This window comes from Watersipora subatra, chromosome 1 (genome assembly GCF_963576615.1).
Source record: "Watersipora subatra chromosome 1, tzWatSuba1.1, whole genome shotgun sequence".
Classification (NCBI taxonomy): Eukaryota; Metazoa; Bryozoa; class Gymnolaemata; order Cheilostomatida; family Watersiporidae; genus Watersipora; species Watersipora subatra.
In genome coordinates this window covers 74,061,787-74,075,290 of record NC_088708.1, presented here as the reverse complement: position 1 = coordinate 74,075,290, position 13,504 = coordinate 74,061,787, and the positions used below count along the sequence as shown (strand labels likewise).

At 36.1% G+C, this 13,504-nt stretch overlaps 1 protein-coding gene across 1 annotated transcript; it reads right to left on the bottom strand.

Moving 5' to 3' along the window:
* Positions 1-3,673: 3,673 nt before the first annotated feature.
* On the bottom strand, positions 3,674-12,911 carry LOC137399736 (unconventional myosin-XV-like). The gene is made up of 15 exons (XM_068085952.1): positions 12,777-12,911; positions 12,342-12,472; positions 11,832-11,914; positions 10,830-10,942; positions 10,435-10,499; positions 10,181-10,330; positions 9,691-9,773; positions 8,509-8,734; positions 8,327-8,404; positions 7,464-7,560; positions 6,767-7,005; positions 6,555-6,622; positions 6,128-6,317; positions 5,419-5,502; positions 3,674-4,388 (listed from the first exon to the last, which is right to left on the bottom strand). The coding sequence occupies exons 1-15, from the start codon at positions 12,892-12,894 to the stop codon at positions 4,176-4,178; spliced, it is 1,938 nt and encodes a 645-aa protein (XP_067942053.1). The 5' UTR covers positions 12,895-12,911; the 3' UTR covers positions 3,674-4,175.
* Between the last annotated feature and the right edge of the window lie 593 nt (positions 12,912-13,504).

The window sequence follows — 13,504 nt, the reverse complement described above, 5'->3', positions numbered from 1 at the left end:
GCTGCCATGATTAGCGACTCTGTATTGGCTGTTAGGTTAACAAAGCCTATATATATAGGCTATATATATATATATATATATAGGCTATATATATATATATATATATATATATATATATATATATATATACATATATATATATATATATATATATATACTAATAAATTATTTAAAAGCAGTACTTATCTTTTTTCTCAGCTACTGTCAGTTTCATGACTTTCTCATTCATCAGGCTGCTCATTCATCAGAACACAGCCTGATGAATGAGAAAGTCATGAAACTGACAGTAGCTGAGAAAAAAGATAAGTACTGCTTTTAAATAATTTATTAGTATATATATATATATATATGTATATATATATATATATATATATACTAATAAATTATTTAAAAGCAGTACTTATCTTTTTTCTCAGCTACTGTCAGTTTCATGACTTTCTCATTCATCAGGCTGCTCATTCATCAGAACACAGCCTGATGAATGAGAAAGTCATGAAACTGACAGTAGCTGAGAAAAAAGATAAGTATTGCTTTTAAATAATTTATTAGTATATAGCTGCTCCAATATATTGTTGAGCACTCTAATTTTAGTAATACTAGTTCATAATTCTTAGGAATTTATAGTTTATATATATATATATATATATATATATATATATATATATATATATATATATATATATATATATATATATATATATATATATATATATATATATATATATACATGTATATATATATAACTACTGAAAACTTTTAAAACATTTTACTACAAAAAAAAATTTTGTTTTTGTATATATATATATACAAAAACAAAAATTTTTTTGTAGTAAAATGTTTTAAAAGTTTTCAGTTCTTAATATATTTTATATATATAGGCTTTGTTAACCTAACAGCCAATACAGAGTCGCTACTCATGGCAGCCCAGGAGCAAGTGCTCCCAATAAGGCAACTCCAAACAAAAATCTATTACACTAGAAACGATCCTAGATGCAGATTGTGCAAAGATGCACCTGAGACTATCCAACACATCATCCATGGATGCAAGCAGCTAGCAAGAAACATATACACTGAGTTTTATAAGCATGTTGCAGGTGTTGTGTACAGAAGTCTATGTAATGAGTATGGTTTTAATAAACCACAACACTGGTGGGAAGCTTCTGGTAAGGTCAATGAAAATGACCACGCTAAGATCCTCTGGAACTTCTACATCCGAACTGACAAGCATGTTCTAGCAAACCAACCAGATATACATGTAGTAGTAGTGAACAAAGAGAACAAAAGGACTACTATAATAAATATAGCAGTACCCAATGACTACAATATAGCCAGCAAAGAAAAAGTACAGAAATATCTTCCTCTTTGAGAAGAGATCGAAAAATACTGGGATGTAAGAACAACTGTAATTCCAGTAGTCATTGAGGCACTGAGCGCAATAACACCTGCACGTGAAATGCGGCTTGCCCAGATACCGACAGCAATCAACTCAAGTGAGTTGCAAAAAAAGTGGGCTATTGGGAAGAGCTAAGATTCTGAGGCGAGTGCTCACACTCCCTGGTCTCTGGTAGGAGACCCGAGTTAGAGCAGCAATTACCACCCATATGGGTTAACTGCGGTGAGGAAACAATTTTTTTATATATATAGCTTGCCATATACAGGTTACATACAGATACAGTTTATATATATTTATATATATTAACGGTATCATATTGTGTATCATATATATATAAACTTATAAACATATAGTGTATCTGTACTTTTAGCCTATATATAGGCTAAAAGGAATTATATATCTAAGTGTTTGTTTGTCTGTCTGTCTGTCGTATGTTCAGTTATAGCAATTAAAATACGCATGAAAAAACTACTTCGCACAGGAATTGAACTCGGAAAAGGTGATTTTGCAGACAAGTGTGCTAACACCACATGGCCACCTTGCTACACTGTAGATTAATTCTACATAGCTTGCTTGAAAATCCTGATTGCGTGAGAGGTCATGATGCATAACGATTATAATTACAATTATTCCAAGTTGTGGCAAGCTGATTTTGTGGCTTAATGGTAGTGCAACTGGTTTCACTTCTGTCCATTCACTGAATGTACGGGTTCGATTCCTTGAGGTGCAATCTTTTTACTTAACGCCTAGACGGTAGGACAGACATGGTTCTAGTTATAGATTAGCTCAAGCTACACAACTTTATTGAGTGAAGAAATTTAGTCAATAGCAACTACATTACCTGCCACTGTTTATCAACCATTTTAAATCTTGAATGAATGCTTAGCATAAGAAGCTAGAAATGTTTTCCTTTCAAATACCTGTATTTGAATTATGCATTGATCGGACATACACAGAAATAAACAAACACCTTCATTTAAAAGTTAGAATGGTAAGTATTTTATTACCCATGCAACGCCGAGCATTTAGCTACTATATAAATCTAAGTAAGTGTTTGTTTGTTGGTTTGTCGTATGACCAATTATAGTAACAAAATATGCACGCCTTCAGTGCTTGCTAGCATTAGGAAAGAAATATCCGTTTTGCACTACAATTCAACTGATAAACACCGGTTTTGCAGACAGGTGCACTAATCACTACAACACACAGCCACCTTGCCATACTAAAGAATAATTGTGGTCATACTTATTACACCTGCCATTTTTTAATGGCGTGCGAGACTGCTAGAGTGCTAAAAGAAAATTATGTGCGCAGACTTTCACAAAGTGCTACAATTGTATGTATATATGTAGGTACATATATATATATATGTAGGTACGTATATATATATATAGCAAAACCTTAATTAAACTTACAGCACAAAACAAACACTCTCATTTAAAATTTAAAAAGGTAAATGTCATATATGTTGATCAAAAATAAATTTTCAGCGCAAAAAACCTTTTTATTACCCGTGCAACACCAAACATTCATCTAGTAATTTATTGTAATATAAAAGGAATGAATTGGACTACAACTGCAAGAGTCCGCCATTTGTATCTGGTATTTGTAAACATTATGACATGTTTTGTACGCGCTGTTTGCAAAGTTTTTGTATATCTACAATATAAATTGAGGATTTGTTTTTGTTTGTGTATTTATTAGTAGCATGTCCTTGTAAAAGCAGTCATGACAAGTCAGGATCCCCTTAACACAAATGATTGTGCAGCTATGTAGGTAGGATAGCTTATGAAGTTAAAAGTAAGTTTTATTTGTCAAACATAACTTTGTTTTAAGTGCGAACATATTAACTCATTCAAACAAATCTTGTGTAGAAAAATTCTGACCTTTTAAAAAGTAACTGTTAGGTTTTATTTCTCATTCTTTTTGGAATTTAGTGAGACAAGTTGTCTTACAGCTAATGATTCACGTGGCTAAACGAATCGCTACTTTGACGACTTGCCTTATAACAACATTATAAATGGGTCAGAAAGCAGCAATACGTAAATGATATAATTTTTGACGAAGTTTTTTATTTAAAAAAGTGAAACTGTTTTCCGTATCACCGCTTTGGGTCTTTGCATCCTTCGATTCAGTTGTTTTACAGTCAGTCACACAGTTCTACATGTCACTAATGGTGTTTGGGAGAGCAGCAACAGCACGAAGCGCTTCTTATCACATTTTTATAATAAGAAGTTGCTTCCCCCTTCTGCTCTATCCACACCAGTAGAGTCACCACAATTGCAAGGTTTTTCTTATGTATTTCTACATGTGTTTAAAATGGCTAAAGCCCAACTAAGTAATTCTCACAAGTTAACATTAATAATGTAACAGCAGGTGAACAGACCGAACAAAGTGCAAAAGTTAATAAAAAAAAGTATTGTTATTTATAATTATAATCTGGCATGAAATTGAGTAAAAATATCACACCAAAATGCTTTGCTGTAAGAAATAATTTATTTATATAGTTCATAGTTCATGTTAAAACTGGAAGCAAAGCGAAATATACGCAAAGTTATTCTAAGAAGAATACAAAAATAGATTTCAAATAAATTATGATAGATATAGATGGTGAAAAGTTACAAAGATGGCATAGTCAAATAAGTAAGACTATAGCGAGAAGGAAGGAGTCATTTACAAGACGCGAAAGAGATTGGATGATTGTCGCTAAACTCGCAGCAATATTTGTGGTGCGGCAGCTAAAAACAACATGTTTGTATAAAAAGTCTGATTAGATTGTTGCTTAAGATGATAATTTCGCACTGCTATTCACTGCTTTAACATATTGTCCAATAAGATGAGCGATATCAGGGCCTTGCGAAGTCTCTACTCTCACCACTTTCTGCACCATGTTATTGCCGACCTTGATGTCAAGATATTGCGTGTCACTAATCTTGGCGGAAGATATCTTTCTTGAAGATATGATATCCGTGAACGGATAAGACAAGATTACTTTCTGCAAATAAAAAAATGGACATCTATATAATCCTTCTTTACAAGTATTTAATAGTAAAATAACAATACTGATGTAGAATCAATCGATTGTACACGGACAAGGGACAAAATAGAGATGCTTATTAATCTGCTGAATGATTGACAATAGACGGTTCAAATAAATAAAACTAGGAACTGGCTCCGGTTTGTCAAGTGAGCGTGTGACTTTTTATCAATAGAATACGAACTTCCACCTTCAGCTAGAGCGCTTGAGAAAAAGCGTCCAGCCTCAAGTGTTTTAATGCAATAGAGAGCTACAATATTTCTGATGTTATACAAAAAGCAATTTTGTGGTCAAAGGTACCGTCCCAAGGCATCTGTTATAGAACTCTTGTATTGTCTGTAGATGTCAAGTGGCCTACAGTAAACAATGTCGACTTTTCAGTGGTTAGACATTTCTAATTTATCAGCGTTATCGTTTTTCAGTGTATTTGATTAGTTTTAAACAAAATCGGATCGACAGATAATTTATTATTACCATTAGCTTCATCTACTTTCAATGCAACGTAAATTAATGATACTCTCGTACAAGCAGCTGCATTGCATACAAACTTATTTTGCAATTTTCTTAAAATAGCTAACTATACAAATTGCACAATCATATCATTCAGGGTAAATCTGTCTTTCCAGTTGGAAAGGGCACAGCAAGGTCATAGCTATCCAAGTTAAGGTTCCACACCCGTTTTCTTATAAGATATAAACCAGAGTGTATAGTAATATATGTAAATAATTTATGTGGAGCTACACACGTTACATGTATGTAATAACGCATAATGTGTGCAGGTTCACCTATAAATTATATATATATATAATTTATATGTGAATCTGCATACATTACACATGTAGGTAATTTCTATGTGAACCTACAGTGTGTCGCGCATGTAGGTAATTTCTATGTGAACCTATGTGTATTACATATGCACATATGTAATACATACACGTATGTGAACCTGTGTGTATTACATACACAAATAATACATATGTGAACCTACATGTGTTTTGTGGTGTAAGAAATGGATACCAGCTCTGTTGACAGCCAACAAACAATCTCCAGTTACCTTGGGCTCTGTGAGACACTAAAACAGGAGCAAGGTTAAGGTCACCAAAGTAAACAGAACCTCCGAATACAAACCGCAACGGGAACTCTATCAGCCATTATTAATTATAATGGTGACAATATGGCTGCCATTCATCAAATTAATGGCTTCAAAATGTCCAAGTCTAGAATTGTAAATGACAGGGCAAACCAAAATATAAATTATTGCTCCTCCAAGCGCATTCACACAGACAAGATGTAAAAACTTGACTAAAACGCAGCTTTACATCGTTGCACTGCAGAAACTATTTTTCTAGCTCCCGTGACAGAAATAACTATTAATGTCATTAGGCACCTGTTGTTGTTTTCAAGTCAGTCAATTTTCTGCAGTATCATAAGTGAGTTCCTGTTAGAATCACCATATTGCTTAAATGGTAGATCTTGGGACACGGATCGTAAAATGTGCATAATCAGAACGTTTGCAACTAATCATAAGATGAAGGAAAACAATTAATCATTAAAGATACTAACTCAGCCGGTACGCGCGTCCTCTCACTCTGTCATAATAATGTAAAGAAAAAATAAGTAGAGGAATACATATTTCCTTCTTAGTTAGCCAAAGATTGCGACATATTAATAACATCCGATATATTACTAATGCAAACCTGAATGCTGAAGAAGGATGCACCGAATAGTGGCCATCTTTTGAGCATATTTAGTGCCTCGACTTTGCAATCCTCACTGCTGAAATTAGTGAGACGAGCTAGCTTTCTGTTCACACCATCCAAGAACTGCTGGTGACGAAGAAGACCGAGTGATAAAACAGGTCCTGGGAAGTAACTCTCAACCTCTTTCCTGCGATAACCAGAATAAAAAGTAATATGAAGGAGTCCTGTGTATGACTGGATTGCCGTGTATTCTAAATATTTCATGCGCCACCACAAACAACAATGAACAACAACATTTTAGTCATATAATGTGACCTAACACTACTGACTACGCTTGCCAATTGTCTTCAAGGAAAGCCTAAAGCGGCGACATTGAAGGTTTCCTTTTTCACACTTCAAACCAAAAAAGAGGAAATAAACTTACAGAGACTCCGGTCTATCTTCATAACCAGCAGAGCGATACAGGAGAGCTGCTATGCTTACGATATCATCCTACAAAATACAGCAATAGTTGATGTAAATCATAAGCGAGGATTGGCCAAAAGTCAATTACCATATTCTTGTATACTGACACACGAAAACCAAGGCTTTGATTGATTTTCTACCATTATCATTAGCAGTGATAAGTAGACCTACCAACTGTCTTGGTGGAATAGTGCTGTTATGGTCGAGGGTGAGCAGGTAGCCGTCTATGTAATCAGGAATGCTCTGCATGAACATCATATCAAGGTATTCGTATGTGGCTGACTCAATCCTTAAAGGAAAATACCAGCTCGTTCTCTCGAATATCAGTGCGCACTCCTTGCCTTGTAGCCTTAGTTCAGTCACCACATCCATTATATACTCTTCTCGTTTGAGTCGGGAGTATTCGTTGTCTGCAAGGAAAATAGCCTGTGATTAAATGTGTTCATTGTATTTGTTTTAATTTGGTAAAACTATCTTGTATAGAATAATATCTAAGTATGTCGGTTCTCTACAATTTAAATGAAACAAGCAGCACAGCTAACAATCTCTGTATTCTCTAAACATCAACTGCGTAAAATGTTGTTAATTTTTATACGATCAGTATACAAGGTTTTTGTATTACAATTACTGAAACTGTACCTTTTATTAAATGTCTTCAAGTTTTTCTCAATACTATCGTGTTAATCACCAAGCGCGTAAAATAAATAGTATTCTATAAACTACACATTATATCTGAAAGTGTTTTTAAATAGTTTTTGATATTAGATAAATCTACCTAGAAATAGATTATATACCAATTAGAAATAGTTCTAGGCAGTCAACGGAAGTGGTTTCGCTGAGAACCGGAGAGAGGTACAAAAAGACTCACTCGACTCTACCATAGCAAATACTGTGTATTCATCTTGCTCCATTTGACTGACAACTCCGAGCTTGGAGCAGATCTCATCAATTATGTCCTGCACCACCTGGCAAATGAGAAAATAAGAGAATTAAGAAAGCTTTCTGACCGCACTGTCAACACAAAATCATACGGATATTAACACTCTAACCACAGTGGATTAGGGCCAAGTTATCGCTCATCTTTGTCAAAAGCTTCTAGCAGCGCAATAAATCTTTATATTCTGTGCTATTAATCCAACTATAGAGATTAAATGAACCTCCAATGGTCTGATGAGAGGCAAAAAGTCTCAATATGTCACTGGAGAGCCTATATTCATCCTCAAAACGATGTCGTCTCATGTACAATCCTGTGTTGCAATTCATTGACAAGTTTGGCTTACAATTTGTCAGTTCATTTATAACTGCTAAGAAGATTATGGAAGCCCAACTGATGCTTTGCTCGAGATTAACTACTAGGAGAGGATGACTAATCTTAATAGCTCAGAATCCCATGGTGTAGCCTGTAATCCCGGTCTTATGCGAGTTATTAGTCTACTTATTCTTTTGTCCTTGTCGTTAACGCGTCAAAGGGCTAGCGCTAGGTGTCCTTTCAGAACTTTAACGTGCATCGAAAATCTTTTGGCCAAACTTTAAAGCATTGGTCCGTAAGTGGCTATATAACATCTAACGAATTAAGAAAGCAAAGATTCATAGATGGCTGACATTGACCATTAATCAAACTGCAAAGATTAAAAAGGGAGAGTTCGTCTAACTTGGAGAGGATTCAATTAAAACTCAGATGAAAAAGTGTCACTTAACAATAGAGAACATGATTAAGTGTATTAAACTTACGGTGCTTGGAGAAATGTTGGAGTAAAAAGGAATTCCGCCTGGTAGCAGTATTGCCTGTCTTTTAATGAGCTTACCCCGCTACAATATCACAAACCCATTCGATGGAACCATTGATACTTGAGATTCTATGGCTGAATCTCCGCATTTGAACATTAATACAGCAGAAATTTGTGTTAACTTACAGCAATGTCTGTTATCTCTTCAATACTTGGCACATTCCGTCGGCCACGAAATTTCATTGTTTTGCGTAGCATCTGCAGACAATTATGAGCGGAGGCATGATAGGGCCGAGAAGGGTCGGAAGCGTTTTGCTGAATGTAGTTGATGAGGAAAGGTTTAAGAACATCTGAAGGACTGAACCAGCAGGCGAGAAGTGTGAATAGTCGCCAGCCTCTCAGACAGCTCTGACTGTAACCAATCACATACCTATTAGATTCTCACCTAACCAATCACATACCTACTAGATTCTCACCTAACCAATCCCATACCTATTAGATTCTCACCTAACCAATCACATACCTATTAAATTCTCACCTAACCAATCACATACCTATTAGATTCCCACCTAACCAATCACATACCTATTAGATTCTCACCTAGCCAATCACATACCTATTAGATTCTCACCTAACCAATCACATATCTATTAGATTCTCACCTAACCAATCACATACCTATCAAATTCTCACCTAACCAATCGCACGGCTATTCACTGATCACCCAACTAATCACATCACGCTGCGACAAAACCTTCATATGCTTCTGGTCAACCAAGTTTTAAATTTAATTCAAAACTTTAACTAGATAATCTGTAAAGTATAATTAATCCTTCTAAAAGTTGTAAAAAAAAGAAATATATGCTGCCTTAGCAGTCCTTTTACATATAGAAAAGTACTAATGATATCCACGTGATATAGGCCAATGGCGGGACTACCTGGTGAACTGGACAACTAATTGGATTGCAAAAACATGTACTGCTGAATATTAAAGGTAGAGCACCCATACAAAACCAGAATTCAAATGTGCCTTTTGTTCTTCAAGTTTAAAATATATGAAAGCGTGAGAACAAAATGGAATATTAATAAGATTGGTAAAAGTACATTTAAAGTATCGCTATCCATAGATGGGAATCAATAGCGCCCTAAGGTACGACCACTTGTCAGGAGAGGTACTATGGTGAGTACCAACCAGGAGATTAGAAAGAGATCTCTGACATCACTACTTGATTGCAAAAGATTATCAATCCAATTACCATTGATTCACCCCATGGCCCAGCTTTCAACACATTAATGTTGCAAGAATCATATAGCCCATAATAAGCGCTACAACATACTGGGTGAGGTGCCAGCAATGAGCTCACATACCTATTTGAGCTCTTGTTGTTGGTTGTCTGCCTTGCCAATTGACAATATATTTCATCTCTCAGCTCCGAGCATTGGTGGCTTGCCTACAGAAAAGAAAATATAACTTATTGTAGCTACACTGCAATTGAAAGAGATAATTTGTCTACTCTTCAAACCATTATTCACAGCGTACGCGAAGTTGGTTGCCATGACAACCTACCAGATCGCATCCAATGATATGCTGAATTATTCAGGTGTATATTCATGAGGTTGTGGCAGCAGACAATCTTTAATAGATTTTATTAAGCATCAAGTTGCTACCAACATAAAATTTGCAATTGAGGTGACAATTTGGCTAGTCTTTGCTCCTTTAAGTAAATGCGGTATTGTGGACAAACGCACCAAAGATGGCGACAAGTTGATGTAGTCTTTCAGCATGTCATTATTTTGGCTGACATAAGCGAGTGTAGCTGTAGGCATAGTAGAGATGGAAAGGGGAAAAAGACATTACCTTGAGTATTCTAAAAACACAGTCTACGTCTGTCTCAGCGGCACCAAGCGGCTGATCACCCATGAACTGTTGTATCGAGTAGAAACAGTCCACAGCTACTTTGTTCATTTGCTCTGTTGGCAGCTTAAGTAAAGATGAAACGATAGGAGTCTGCAACACAAGGTTGATAGTGCTTAAAGAAACTGGCAAGCGCTTTCCAAATGTTACACTCTACCTATCATATTCAACCATATGAGCTTTAACCATATGTCTACCTTTGTCCATTTGATCATGTCTGCCTGCTCCTTCCACGACCAGCTCTCTTGTCGCTGAAGTTTTTCTGCAATTTACATTTATATAATTTATATTAACATGTCTTTTAAAAACAATTGAAGCACTGCTATACTTGAGTTAAAGTCCCAGTAAGCATGGATTTATCTATCGATATCACGGTGTTCCTCTCCACCCTAGAATCAATTAAGGTTTTAATTGTACTCTGGCAACAATTCAAGCAGCCCGGGGAAACAAATCAAGCATACTGAGTCAGGAGCATGCTAATACGCTGCTTTACTCTCACAGATCATGGGAAATCCTGTGTGTTGCAACATACGAGTGGTCTCCCTAAACACGGATAAATATATACCGTATATACTGTAGTTGGTTACTCTACCTGTATCTTTCTGTTTCGTGAAAGATTTCTTTCTCTTCAACCCAGGGAGTTTGGAGTTCTCTATGAGCTTTATGTTGCTCTGAATGCCCATTTCATTAGGCCTTGTGCTGTACCTGGTAAGTTTCCAGAATGAAACGTCATGATATGAATAACATTTTGTTGTTCATAGAAAATGTTCGATAATCAGTCCGCGCTACATTAACTATCTCTTTAAATATTTGGAGGTTTACCAAAAGCCATTTACCAATAGTTGGTACAGCCAAAAAATTAATGTGTTTGTCCATTGTGTGAATCTTGCAACACACACAGCTGATGCTTATCTCTGTAGAGTTAAAACCTTGGCAGTTAGATGAAATGACAAGAAAAAAGTCCCTCGATTCAGTTAATCATGGTCACTATAGTGATAACTGATACTGTACAACTGAAGTTTGTAGAATATTAGTACTCCTACTCTATCACTACTCCTTCTACTCTATTGCCACTCCTACCCTATTACTACTCATTCTACTCTATTACTACTCCTACTCTATTACTACTCCTACTACTCTATTACTACTCCTACTCTATTACTACTCTTCCTACTCTATTACTACTCTTCCTACTCTATTACTACTCCTACTCTATTACTACTCCTACTCTATTACTACTCCTTCTACTCTATTACTACTCCTACTACTCTATTACTACTCCTACTACTCTATTACTACTCCTACTCTATTACTACTCCTACTCTATTACTACTCCTTCTACTCTATTACTACTCTTACTCTATTACTACTCCTACTACTCTATTACTACTCCTCCTACTCTATTACTATTCCTACTCTATTACTACTCCTACTACTCTATTACTATTCCTTCTACTCTAGTAATAGTCTATCGGTACTGTAGCACCTCATTTCAGGGAAGAGTAATAAGATCATTTTACAATAAGTGATAGAAATACCGATATAACAATATCCCATAGCACAAGTATCAATGGAAGCCGAGAGGAATACACACCTGTCCAGGTTCTCTCTGAAATACACCATAGAAAACTCAAGCATCGAGTATTTCCCGCTATACTGACTCGGCTCTCCCTCACTCTGTTAAAAGGATTTGGGCAATTAATAAACTGGTAAGACCCAGAAGCTACTGCTATATGAAACATCTCAGGCTCTTTCTTAGTTTTGCATGATTCCAATCCTTCATTCAAATATTTAAACATGGTCACACAGTTTTTCTTTGAAACGGTTTACTAAAGTAGCCAGTATACTTTAGTAGTTCCATTTTTTTCACCAGCGCACCATCTCGACTTGATTAGCTATTTTTTATCATTATTGTAACTAGTTATTCTAAGGTTAATCTTAAAACGTGTTAACATATTTTCCTAGCTTTTAACTTTATGGCTTACTTTCAAAAAGCTTGGATTGTTTAATAACTAAATACTTTGTCATGAACATTTGCACTGTACCACTGACTGATCTTTTACAAACAGCTATCAAGGAACTAGTAGGCTATTGATATTCTCACCATTCCGCTGCTATGTCGTGACCTTGTGTCCTGAAAGCTGCCAGTTCGGCTAAGCTCTCGTTTGGTAAGAGGTTTCACATTGTCCTCTGAATAGGATCCCAATCTTCCACTGAAGGATCCATACACCCAACCTATAGGAACAAACATCAGCCATTACTGCTGGTATGTACCTCATGCCGCCTTTCAACAAACTCGCTGTAGTATGTGTTGCCTATATCGCTCAGACCTTATAATATCAGATGTACTATGATTAACATTTTATTTTATCAAGTCCTGGTTTCGACAGCGCAGAACAGAAATTGCAACACTTGCGGAAAGTGAACAATTGCACCTGCTCTTTTGAGAACTCTCAGTTCACGCCAACCCATTGCTCGTTCCACCAATATCTGGCAGCTGCATGAAAACTGCAAAAATCTCAATCTCATTTTAACTTACTCTCATTGCTAGGCGATGGTGATATCTGTGACATTGTATCTCGTTTATTAAATTTCATATCACTAATATATCCGATGTTATCCAGTTTGCTCGCACTGATCGCTATATCGTAAAGCATCCAAATTCTCAACCGCACTCAACGCTGTCTAATCTGTGTCTGACAGACAAGCAGCGAGAGGAGTAATGAAGGGTGGTGTTAACTCAAGCATGACAACCAGCTTACGTGAACTATTCAAGCAGAATATGTGGTCTGATGGCAACAAAATCAGCTGAAGTTTGGCACGTAGATACAGGTTGGCCATGTGACATCTGGTTAAAAAGGGACCCAACCTGGGAAAGTCTGCCTCCTACCACTCATTCTACATACGGATACGCGTATGGCTACTCTACATACGGATACGCGTATGGCTACTGAGCTGTGCCAATTCTCACACTTTTGTCAATCCTGGTGGTCATGACAAGGACATCACGGAATATAAGTAAACAACACACTGTTGACAAATTAAATCTGTGATGGAGCATTTATAGAGCAAGAATAGAATGAAAACCAAAGACAGATTGACACAATCCTACTGTAATAAGACAAGAGATTCTGTTCCCTAAGGTACTAGCATGGTTAACATACGCTAGTTGACTAGGTCATAAGATAATCTATGCAGTAGTAAAATTGCAGTCTGAACAAATGTATCAAATGGTGAGTATTAAGGACCTCGTAAGACTATGCAGTA